The 12,575-nt window shown below is 37.6% G+C and overlaps 1 protein-coding gene across 6 annotated transcripts in view; it reads left to right on the top strand.

The window, feature by feature from the left end:
• The window catches only part of LRRCC1 (leucine rich repeat and coiled-coil centrosomal protein 1), a 38,315-nt gene extending 26,818 nt beyond the window's left edge, over positions 1 to 11,497 (top strand). For all 6 annotated transcript variants that reach the window (XM_073330672.1, XM_073330673.1, XM_073330674.1 and 3 more), the window contains 6 exons: positions 459 to 633; positions 3,680 to 3,843; positions 4,902 to 5,110; positions 5,355 to 5,492; positions 7,613 to 7,748; positions 11,276 to 11,497. In XM_073330672.1, the coding sequence (XP_073186773.1) occupies positions 459 to 633; positions 3,680 to 3,843; positions 4,902 to 5,110; positions 5,355 to 5,492; positions 7,613 to 7,748; positions 11,276 to 11,398 (945 nt within the window). In that variant the 3' untranslated portion in view covers positions 11,399 to 11,497. The remainder of the gene's footprint in view (positions 1 to 458; positions 634 to 3,679; positions 3,844 to 4,901; positions 5,111 to 5,354; positions 5,493 to 7,612; positions 7,749 to 11,275) is intronic.
• Positions 11,498 to 12,575: the final 1,078 nt, after the last annotated feature.

Here is a 12,575-nt window from a genome sequence, read left to right as displayed (position 1 = left end):
TTTATAAGGTATGGAAAAAATGAATTTTGCATGTTTTGGGTTAGATATGTCTTGTGGTGTTGAAGCCCACCCACTACAGCCCCATTTGTTTCCTTTGGATTAACTTCTGCTGTGCAACCTAAATTCTCCATTTCCTCTTTTCAGATTTTTTGCACTTCTTTAAAGTTATTTCCTCTTAAATTTATTCATATATATTTTCAAGCAAACTCTATTAGGTTTGTCCGTGAATAAAATGCATAAACTGTGTTGACTGATGAAACAAATGCCAGTGCTTTGTTACAGATAAAAGATGCCAATTTTTTTCAGACAAAACCTTGTGTGTAAGCAGAATATCCTCTTAAATAGCTAATTAGTATTAACTGTCATAGTTAAAGTGGTGTTAATTATATTGAATTCTTGCATATTTGTCTTACAGAATCTTACTGTGTGTTTTTTCTACTATTCATTCATGTATACAGAGTCGAATCAGAGCACTTGAAACTATGGTTGAGGAGGACAAACAAAAGACTATACAAATTGAACTCTTGAAACAGGAAAAATCAAAACTTATTTCTCAGCTGACAGCCCAGGAATCTGTAATTGATGGATTAAAAGTGGAAAGAAAAATGTGGGGACAAGAGTTGGCACAACAGGGTAAAAATACAGCAATTTTGTGGTAGAATATGATACCATAAATTAAATAGATATTTCACTTGCATTTCTTCCCTGAACAGTTGTATTGCCACAAGGCACTGTAGCACCACCTGAGACAAATAATCTCCAACCATAGTTTATTTGACACAGAAAGGGCTACTTCTCATAGGAGTGGCATTATTAAAAATGATTAGCCTACACTTCCTGCTATACATTTAAGTAGTTGGAAAGAGTAGTGTTCTGGTACATGACCCTCTTCATAGCACTACATTTTTGAGAGTCATGTCAATGAGCAGTTATCCAGTGGATGGAAACTCACATGAAAGCTAAAATATTTCTGTCCAAACACCACTTAAACGGTATTGTCATCTTGTCATAAAGGAATACATATTTACTATACTTTTGTTAAGGATAGGTTGAAGATCTACAAAAACAAGTAATAGAATCCCAAGGAAAAAAATCTTGTAGAAAAACCATACACAGTTTTAACTTTTTGAGCTCAGAATTTTCACTAAATACAATGTCACTTATCTGTTAATTAAGTGAAAAATAGGCTTATTATATCCGGATACCATAGTTAAATGTTAAAATTAATCAGAATGTGAGAGAGCCAAAGATAAGGAATAAAAAGATAAACTGTTACTAATTATAATTTTGTGTGGTATTCTGTTAACTCAGTATATTTTTTTATACTTAATTTGATTATTTATGGGAGGAAACTATTTCTTAGTGTGTGGGCTCAATAAGGGACACTTCAGAACACCTGATGATGTGATTATTTTGGTTTTTACTTATACATAACTGGTTTGGAGGGACACCTCTGTTTGCTTTCATCCCCTTTTATACAGTTTTTCCATACATATTGATATGAATTGCAACAGGAAAAAAAAGAAATTGTTTTACCCAGTGGTGGAGATGATTTGCTTGGATGTGGCCATTCCTTTGTGCAAGCAACTACTTGGAGTCACAGCGACAGTTGAATAGTGCCTAGAAAAATGGTTTAAAGCTATTCATAAAACAAATAGTAGTATCACAGGTTTCAGAGTAACAGCCGTGTTAGTCTTTATTCGCAAAAAGAAAAGGAGTACTTGTGGCACCTTAGAGACTAACCAATTTATTTGAGCATGAGCTTTCGTGAGCTACAGCTCACTTCATCGGATGCATCACAGAATATATCACAGTATATTCAAAGGTGGTAATCTCAGAGAATGCTCTGTACGTACCCTGTTCTCACTTCTTTTTCATTCAGGTGTTTTTATATTTGGCAAAACATTATGCTTGCCATATTAAAATTGAGGCTTTTTAAAATGTATTTTAAATGTATCTTGTTTTTAAAATGTATTTTAAATGTATCTTCATAAATGATCTGGAAGATGGTGTGGATTGCACTCTCAGCAAATTTGCGGATGATACTAAACTGGGAGGAGTGGTAGATACGCTGGAGGGGAGGGATAGGATACAGAAGGACCTAGACCAATTGGAAGATTGGGCCAAAAGGAATCTGATGAGGTTCAATAAGGATAAGTGCAGGGTCCTGCACTTAGGACGGAAGAACCCAATGCACAGCTACAGACTAGGGACCGAATGGCTAGGCAGCAGTTCTGCAGAAAAGGACCTAGGGGTGACAGTGGACGAGAAGCTGGATATGAGTCAGCAGTGTGCCCTTGTTGCCAAGAAGGCCAATGGCATTTTGGGATGTATAAGTAGGGGCATAGCGAGCAGATCGAGGGACGTGATCGTTCCCCTCTATTCGACATTGGTGAGGCCTCATCTGGAGTACTGTGTCCAGTTTTGGGCCCCACACTTCAAGAAGGATGTGGATAAATTGGAGAGAGTCCAGCGAAGGGCAACAAAAATGATTAGGGGACTGGAACACATGAGTTATGAGGAGAGGCTGAGGGAGCTGGGATTGTTTAGCCTGCAGAAGAGAAGAATGAGGGGGGATTTGATAGCTGCTTTCAACTACCTGAAAGGGGGTTCCAAAGAGGATGGCTCTAGACTGTTCTCAATGGTAGCAGATGACAGAACGAGGAGTAATGGTCTCAAGTTGCAGTGGGGGAGGTTTAGATTGGATATTAGGAAAAACTTTTTCACTAAGAGGGTGGTGAAACACTGGAATGCGTTACCTAGGGAGGTGGTAGAATCTCCTTCCTTAGAGGTTTTTAAGGTCAGGCTTGACAAAGCCCTGGCTGGGATGATTTAACTGGGAATTGGTCCTGCTTTGAGCAGGGGGTTGGACTAGATGACCTTCTGGGGTCCCTTCCAACCCTGATATTCTATGATTCTATGATTCTATTGAATTGAGTTTTAAGCACAAGGCCAGAAGCATTGTTCTGGAACAGGTGAGGTGGACCAAAATTGGTCCTCTAGTACTCCTAATGTATTGAGTAATATACATCTCTCCTTGTGTGATTAAGTCAAATTATAGAGAACAAATGTGCAACCATCTACTTTCATTGACTCTTATTACTTGTTCAGGGAGGAGGATAGCACATAAAATGCTACATAAAGTATTGCAGGGAGGTTCAAGTTTGAGAGAATTCCCTCAGTATTAAATAGCATTACTTACTCTGTATTTCATAGTGGTATTGATACCTGTGTCACAGAATGCCCATTTCCACTTTCATCCCCCAAAGTGAAAATCAAATTGCAGGTGTCCTTGAAGACCAATTTAAATGTTGGAGCAATAAGTGATGTTGTAGCTTTTATCCTTCTTGTTCTGCTGCAACATAACTAGCAGTACAGATTTAGCACCATCTGGTGGTCTCTTTGAGATTGCTTAGCTTAGATCTGTAAGCATTATTACTGATCATTTGTTATAGAAGTGCCCAAAGGTCTAAACAGCAAGTGTTTAATACCATTAAGTAGCCACTGTTGAACATTTTCCAAAAAAATTGTGTAGTTACAAATTAAGGTTCCAGTACAGCAGTTTGCTCCATGCAGGCGTTATATGTATGTCCACACTTGCATAAAATGTTCACTTTCCTGAAATTTGCTTGGAAAATGCCTTCAAGATCTGCAGTGCTGTAATGTTGTGTTTATCCAGGTGCTTCTCTTGCTCAAGACCGTGGAAAACTAGAAGCAAAAATTGAGGTTCTGACCAATGAAAGTGAGATTCTGAAAAAACAAAATGAACGTGACCATGATGCTCTAAGAATTAAGACCAAAATAGTGGAAGATCAAACAGAAACAATTAGAAAATTAAAAAAAGTAAGTGGGGTGTGTGTGTGTGTGCATGTACAGCATGCTTAAATTAAACAGAGTTGGGGTGAAAATTGTGGCAGTGACTTGAATAAAATTAGAAAGGCAGTGCCATGGCTGTCTGATGAGAGTGCACTCCCATTGACTTCATTGGGTGCAGGACAAGGCCATATATGATTGTTGCAATGCTATAACTTATCTCTGTATTTATGTTCAGACTTACTCCCATATAGCCCACATAAAAATCATTATCAGAAATGTAGAAGAAAAATGTAGGATAAGTCTCACTTAATTGATAATGTTTTGCTTATTAAAATAATCGGTTGAATTTGCTTGAAATTTTATATTCAAGTATAAAATATTTTCTCTCTTATTCTGTTCCTTTTGCATTCAGGGAGCAATAGGGTAACATACTTACTGTTAAACTAGCATTATAAATTCCAGTGGGGCTCAAACCTTTGCCTCATTTATCATAGCAAAACTGCGTTATTTCTGGAGGAGTTTTGTCTAAGTAGATTAATATAGACAAATTATCTGCTAGTTATATAGAGTATATCTTTAAAAGTAGCAGAGTTTTTGAACTCTTCAGTGTTCTTTTATTACAACTTTTCCATCAGAAATTATATAACGTATTCTATTTAAGGATACTTCAGTAAATAAAGCAAAATATAAAGCTGGACTTGAAAGTAGTTGAGGTTCCTTTGCCTAAAAGAAGCTAATTAGATTCCTTAATCAGTTGTTGCTTTGTTTTTGTTTTGCAACCAATATATCCTGTAAGTTAACATAATTGCAAGAAAGTTTTATGTTAAGAAAAACGAGGAGCATACATAGGACTAGAATGGACCTTGTGGGTGCTTGAATCTAGTACCCTGCTGTCACGAGCAACTGTCGCATCCCACTCATAAACGTATCAGGCTTCATCTTAAAACGAGTTGAGTTGTATAGGAAGTCTGTTCCAGAACTTCACTGCTCTGATGGCTTTAAACTTTCATCTAATTTTCAGCCTAAACTTATTTATGGCCAGTTTATACTACCCATTTATCCCAAAACAAATGTGTTTTTTCTAGGATTTACAGGAGAGAGATGAGCAGATGAGAAAACAGCGTGAAGAAAAAGTTGAAATCCAAAAGACTTTTCAGGTGCAATTGGATGAAAAAACTGCACAATTGGAAGAGCTAACAGAAAAGTTAGAAAGGCAAAATTTAAGAAAAGAGGAATTAAAACAACTGTTAGAAGAAAAAGATGCAGAACTGGAAGATATTAGGAAAGCATACAGGTGATGTATAATATTGTAAGCATAATGAAATGTTATGATCCACACTGAAATTTCAAGTGAGATCTTGCGTTCAGATTGGTTGGGAGAAGAGTACATGAGTAGGCCAGAGCCCCACTTTTGATGGTTAGAACTAGAAAATGGGGAAATGTAGAAGTATCACTCCCTCCCCTCCTCCCCCCCCCCCCCCAGTTTTAAAAGATGATAGACTCTGTATGTACTCTGAACGCGTGTGTTTTATTTTCAGTGCAGTGAATAAGAAGTGGCAAGATAAAGGAGAACTACTAAGCCACCTGGAGACACAAGTTAAACAAATGAAAGAAAACTTTGATATCAAGGAAAAGAAGCTGATCGAAGAGAGAAACCAAAGCCTTCAAACTCAGAAGTAAAAACAAAAATACTAATAATGGTTGTCTTGTACATAGTCCACCATGCAAGACAGGTGAAATCTTGGTACACAATATTAGAGTTCATAATGAAGTTGCAAGTACTTTCTGTAGGTCCAATCCCACACTCTTATATACACAAGTATTTCTTGTGAGTAAGAACTACTTCTGTAAAGTAGGTATCTGCAGAATCTTCCCCTCAGTTTTTAACTGCACTTTCAATGTATTTGAAGATTTTTAGATTCCCAGCTCTTTGCCCCCAAATGTTAGTACTCAGATGAAGTTACTACCTATTGGAGATCCTAGTTCTATGGCCACACTGAGATTAAACAAGGATTAATAAAATTTATATAAAACATAAATTTGTAATCCACAGATAGGAGGCCCATTTAGCGTAAATTTATTGATAGGCTAAATGCGTATTCCTGTTTGTGTGACTTAGCATTTGTGTTGCTACAGCACCAAACGTGGTTATAATTAATTGCCAGTACTAAGGTTTTTCTTTAATGCCTAGTATATTTGAGGGGAAAAGAATAAGACGGACAATGTCTGAATTTCCTTCTCCCTCCTCTCCTTCCTCTCACCCCCCACATTATTACTGAAAAGTTGGAGTGGTTTTTTTGTTTGTTTTTTGGTTTTTTTACATTTGGATCCATTGTATGTTTTAATATGACTTTATTTCTCTGTCATCAGTGCTTTCAGCGGAAGTGTTAGTTGACGCAATTAACAGTGGATTAGGAGTTGATAGTAAACAAAAAGCCTAAGGAAATGACACCTTTAAAAAAAAAAAAATCATGTAGCCATATTGTGAAGATGAAGGCAGTTTCCAGTAAACACATGTACAAGTGGCACTACCTACCATGTCAGCCAAATAAATACTGAATGATGTGTCCATATAACTGTAGTCTCATAAGCCTTGTCTATGCTAGGAAAACTTTTCAAAGACTTCCCACTATATTGTTAATGATGCTGTGGCTACTGCAACCATTTTTAAGCACTGTTTGCTTTCTCTTTAAGCATAGGTAGTTTAACAGTGGACCTTGTGTAGTTAGGCCACACACACAACAGCAATAAGCAAAGACATGGCAAGTTATGCTAGACCCAATGATGCAAAAGAAACAATGACTAATGAGATTAGGTAGTCAAAGACATTATTTTGATTTTCCACAAAACTTCTTTGAGAAAAGGACTGCTCATTGCTACAACTATTCTGTTAGTGTGCCTCACTAAAATATAACTACTGATGAAGTACCTCTTTCTGCTAAGGACTTAGTCTACATATCCCCCACTAAAACTGGTAAAATGTTTTTCCTTTGGTGAGGATTTCCTCCGTTATTCTAAGAGAGGTGGGATATAATGGTCATCTGGTCAGCGGAATAATCTTAATGATCTAAATTTCGTTTCTCCAGAACAAAATGGAATAGCTGATAGGGCTAAGCACTGGAAGCAGTGCTGGAAACTCAGTGCTGCTGAAATGTATCCTAGAAAAAGAACATTGTATGTGAAATTTCATAGGGCTGTGTATTCATAGTGTCTGAATAATATTCATAGTGTTGCTCTACTGTGTAGTTGCAAATTCTAGTTTTATACTGAAACATCCTCTCAGGAGCTTCTGAGTCCGCAGGGATCTGCCACAAGATTTACCCTTTTAATTCTCAGAAAATGTGTTGTAATAGGCCCATATTCGCCCAACCTGCTTCGAAGAAATGGTGGAAATAATACTTAAACCATTTAAGTAAGAACAATAATATGTATATCTTTTGCTACAATAAGTAGACGGTTGAAAGCCTTAGGGGTCGTTAGCACCCTTAACAAGAGCAAGTGTGAATCTTCTAGTTCAGTGGTCACCAGCCGGTTGATCGCAATCGACTGGTCGATCCTAGAGGAACTCCCAGTCTATCGCAATCTCCAGCTGTGCAGGAACCACAAACCGCAGCCACTGGGAGCTGCGGGCAGCCATGCAAATGTAAACAAACTGGCAGCCCACCAGTGGATTACCCTGAGGGGCTGCATGCGGCCCATGGGCCACAGGTTGCCCATCACTATTACCATTACCTTTTAAGACTCTGTCAGTTATTTCTGGCTTTCTTAAGGATTAACATATTTCATCCTATTTTAGGGTTGCAATGGAAAAACTTCATTCAGTGGATGATGCTTTTAGAAGACAGCTTGAGTCAACGCTAGCAGCTCATCAGGCAGAATTACTGCAGCTGGCAAATGAAAAACAAAGACAAATGGAAGCAGCAAATGAAAAGGTAATGTATTTTAATAAAATGTCAGACCTTAAAATCTGTATTTTCAGTCCCAGCATTGTTATATGTAGTCTTTTTGGGTGTCTGTGTTGGCTAATCACCATTAATGAAAGCATTGTTGACACTGATTTTTTAGTATTGGCCCAATAATAGATTCACTAAAAGTGCATAGACAGTAGGCAGACTCTGAATATTCTTTGTTCAAGGAACATGCAATCACTTGCCAGTGCATGAACATCCTTTAATTATTAGAGAGGCGAGAAAAATTGTGTTAAAGTATTTTATGTAACACTGTACTTTTGTTTTAGCTTTTATAATTCCTGTGACACATGTGAGACCTTAGAAGCATGCAAACTTCAAAAGACTATTCTATTGAGATGTGCCAGTGGATTAGTTGTAAACTTTGTTTTCTACAAATGTTACATTATCATCGTGAGATAAGGACTGCATTCTCGCTCCATTGTGGAGGGTTACTGAGCTTCCCCAAAGAACAAGTCACTTGGGAGTTGCATGGATTGATTTAAATCTCTGACTTTGATAATTAGTTAAATCAGGAAACCTTGGTGTAAATGATTGATTTTTCCTCTTGTTTTGCATTTTTACATTTTAGTGATTTTCCTAAAGATGGGTTGATTCTCATGGTTGGTAACCATTAAAACACGTTGACTTGCAACTAAATATAGCCTTTACACTGAATTTGGTGCTTTTTTGCTAAAGAGGGGGAGGAGGATGATACTCTATATGGATACACATTTAGGCAGTTTTATAGTTTTACATATATTCAGATTCTTTATTTACATTTTCATGTTAAAAATGGTAACTGATGCAGTACATGCTTACTAGATCATTAATTTTTTTACTTGTGATTTGTGTCAAGCCATTTGGAGCCTCTCTTTGGCGCCTGCACCAGGTTAAATCCTAGGAGCTAGGGAATGCTCAGCAGTCTGCACTCCTCTCCCCCTCCCACAACCCCAACTGGCCAATGCATGCCAGAGACTCCTGGGGGGGAATTAGAAGGGGTAGAAGCTATCTGATGTCCCTCAGCAAGTGTCTCCTTCCCTCACTGCTGGGGCTGTCCTCCTTTCACCACCAGCCGCATCACGTTTCCCCCACCCATTGAGGTATGTAGGTGGCATTTTGGATGGAAATCCAAATTAAATTACAACTGCACAAAAACAGCACTTTATTTTTTTATGAAATAAAACTACCTTAAAATACTGTGTACACAAACGTCTTTAGATTTTAAATGATTTGCATTTAAAATTAACTGATTTATTAAACAAAGGAAGTATTATATGAAGTTAATGAATTGAACTTATTGTTCCTGGTCACAGTGTTCTTCAAAGTTTTTAGAACTCGTAAATCTCCTAGATTGGAAAAGGAAAAACGCTTTTGTGCTTTTTCAACTCCCAATTAGTTTTGTAACTTTGAATGAACTAGTAATTGAACTGAACTAGTTGAATAAAGTGAAATGAAGAAACTATTCTCTTTGTACCTCAGAAGAGGCTACTTTTGTCAAAAGCTGATTTAGCACCTCGGTGAACTCTGGGTCCAAGTACTTATCCAGTGACTTTGACCAGTTCAGTGGTTTGACTTTTTTTAAAACTTGACAGTAAACATACTCAATTTTTATTTAATTTAAATTTGAATATATTATAATGTATAAATAGATTTACTAGATTGTTTAACATAGATTTTAATTTCAAATATAATACTAAATTAGTTATTTTTAAAAAATTATTTAATTTAAAAAAGAATTTGTTTTTTGTTTTAAATCCACCCTGGTTGGCAGTAATTACTCCAGATCCTGGGACAGTTGAACAACTCCAGAGAAATACCATTCCTTGGGGTGAATTGCATATACTGGTTCAGACAGGGTTCAAGAGGAACAGGAGACATAGAAAGAGCTTTTGGTATGAATGGTCAGGATGAACGGAATCCTCTGGTTCATTTGCATCCAAAAACTGACATGAGATTGTCACTAAGAGGGCAGAACCTAGCTGTAAGAGTTTGACAGACTAGAGCCTGCCTGGGTCTTTGTGTAACATGGGTGACACCTGGTAGACTTACCGGGTGTCTGAATTGTTTGTGTATTGTCTTGATGTTCTCTAATGCTTTTTGTCCTAAAATAAATGTGTTGGGCTTTGTGAAAGGTGGCTGGTCACTGGTAACCCTATCATTGTCCCTGAAAGAGTGAACCACAGGGGCTGGACTAAGGTCAGACCTGCTGGGATAATCGCATTGAATTGCAGGGGGACTGCAAGCCTAAATCCCCAGGGTGAGACGGGAGAGAGACACTAGGTCCCTTCCCATAGAGGGCTGATAGCTGGAGGAGACTACAGAGGGGGATAGAAGTGCAGGTAATCATGGAACTGTGACAATTCCCACCAATATTCTTTTGAGCTATGAAAACACCATGATTTCTAGCAATACTGTTCTTAATTTTGTAATCTTCTTTTCCCCCAAAGAATTAAATAACTAGCTGTAGAATCATCATTTAGCAAAACTTGCTGCTATTACAGATTGTAACAGGGTCCCTGCCTCCCAGATTTCACCCTAATTGCACAGGGCAACCATGCAGCATTCCTGCCTCAGTTTCTCCTCAGTGATTGGCCCTCCAGCTAAGCCATTAATAAAAAAGTCCACAAGTATACAAGCTGAAAAACAAACACAGAATTCACATACCAGTTTCAAACTGGACCTAGCCCCTCCTTTAAGGGCCACATCCCATCCATGTTTAATAACTTAGACACTCTTGCCTTTTTATGTAATAAAAAAAATTAAAATGCTGTTATTGTGCAATTATAATCTAATTTGAATTTCACCCTTTCCCATTAGCCCCTTGGGTTGCTCACTTGCTCCCTCCCAATCAGCTTTCCCACGCTTTTGTGCCTGGAGTCTTTTTCACTTCTTTTGCAAGCCATGCCCAGTCCTTCCTAGCTGGGGTGTTTTCTCCTTTGGTGTCTCAGGGTCTACTGCAGGAGCCCTCCTCCTCTCTGTAGTCCTCAGCAGTCTTCTCCAGGATTCTGCTGAAGTCTCTCTCCTTTGCACACTGCCCTGATCTCTGGGATAGGTAAAGGATTGAATCTCACAACCCATTTTCCCCACTTGGGGAGATGAGTTGGCTGTGTCACAAGTTGGGCTGGGACTTCATCTCCCTTTAAGGAAGCAGTCACCCTATGACTCCAATACTGACATCTAGTGTGTCCCTTTTACAAACATTTGATGTGAAAGACTTTCTAGTTTGCTGTTCTGCTAGCAACTTTGTTTATCCCATCCTGTCTTCCTTTATCACCTGTTTTCACATTGCACAATTCTTCATGAAAGTTTTTACTTCCTACTACTCCTGTTGCCGTATCTGTCATACAACATATGAAGCAATCTGTACTCAAATGTACTCTTTATAAGAATAGCAATATATTGTGTAATTACTCTGGGATTCTTAATCAGTGATAAAAAGTAAGCAAGATTACTCTTCCTATAATATACTTACATGCAGGTTGAATTTATGTATCTTTTTATAATTTCAGGTTTACCAGGTTGAAAAAGAAATGCGTCAGCTTCTGCAAGAAACAGCAAACAGTAAAAAGGCCATGGAAGAGAAAATAAGACGACTTACAAGTGCATTAAGTGACATTCAGCAAGATCTCTGATGAAATGTGTAATTCATTAAATCTGACCATCCTGCTGCTCCTTTAATAAAAGGAGTTGGAGAAGTAGTGTAAAATATATACATAAACTATATAAACAAATATACAGTATCTTTGTTAGTTACACTTCTTGCTCTGATTTTTAGTTTTCCTTTTTAAAACACTTATTTCCAGAGTAATTTTTGTGTGATTATTTTGAGAGTTCAAGAATCAAATAGGTATTAAAACTGTGTACAGTATTTTCATACTAGTTATCTGATGTGTCTGGTAATATTTGTGTTTTGACCTCTCTAAGAAATAGGTGAAAACAAATCAACAGATGAAAAGCACCGTATGGGTTAAGGATTATCCGTAAAGGAAGAGAGGGTGGAGTTGGACTTTTTTTAATAGCACACACCATACATGACCATTTTGCATATCTGGAGTTAACCCTGTTTGGAGGTAGCGTTCAGTGACTTTTCAGAGTTAATACTGTTATCCCAGAGAAAAGAGATCTTTTCTCCTTTGAGTTCAGCAGTCACTGAAGGTGTTCAATAATCTCTCCTAGACATTATCATTCAAACCCAATGCTGTTCCTTGATGTCTTTCATACACTACACTGTTCGTTTCAAAGGATGTAGGGGTCCACCCTCATGAAACAGCTTGCAGGATCAAGTGCTAAATAGGAAAATTCCTGATCTCAGGAATTTACTGATGTACAGGTGAGGTCAATTACACAGAGGCTTAACAAACAAGTGGTACTGAAAACTTACTTCATGCTGAATGACATGCTTCAGTGATGACTTGATTTATACTATTGCATTTCTTTAAAAATCCAATGTTTTAATTTTTTTAATAATAGCTATGCAATTACTCCCTAAAGTCCCAGTGAGAGCTGGGGGTTTGGTGTTCTGGGCACTGTACAAGCTTTTAGTAAAATCTGTTTCTTGACTACCATTCCTGCATGCTCAGATAATTCCATTTCTCTAGCTGAAAGGGCCTCTAAATCTGCTTCCTGGAGAAGGAAATAGCAACTTTAGACAGACTTTAAATCTTTATATGGAAATAAAGCCATTTTAAAAGGAGATGGAAGTTATCCAAGATCAGTTTTTAGGGTCTCTAGTGTATCGCTACATTTCTTCCATTTAGTTACTTACAGTGCTGAATGGTACGGTGCTATAAAATGATGTATGTGAATAAA

The sequence above is a fragment of the Lepidochelys kempii genome, chromosome 2, assembly GCF_965140265.1.
Source record: "Lepidochelys kempii isolate rLepKem1 chromosome 2, rLepKem1.hap2, whole genome shotgun sequence".
Classification (NCBI taxonomy): domain Eukaryota; kingdom Metazoa; phylum Chordata; order Testudines; family Cheloniidae; genus Lepidochelys; species Lepidochelys kempii.
Note: the sequence above shows the minus strand (reverse complement) of the source record. Positions and strands in the feature narration are given on the sequence as shown.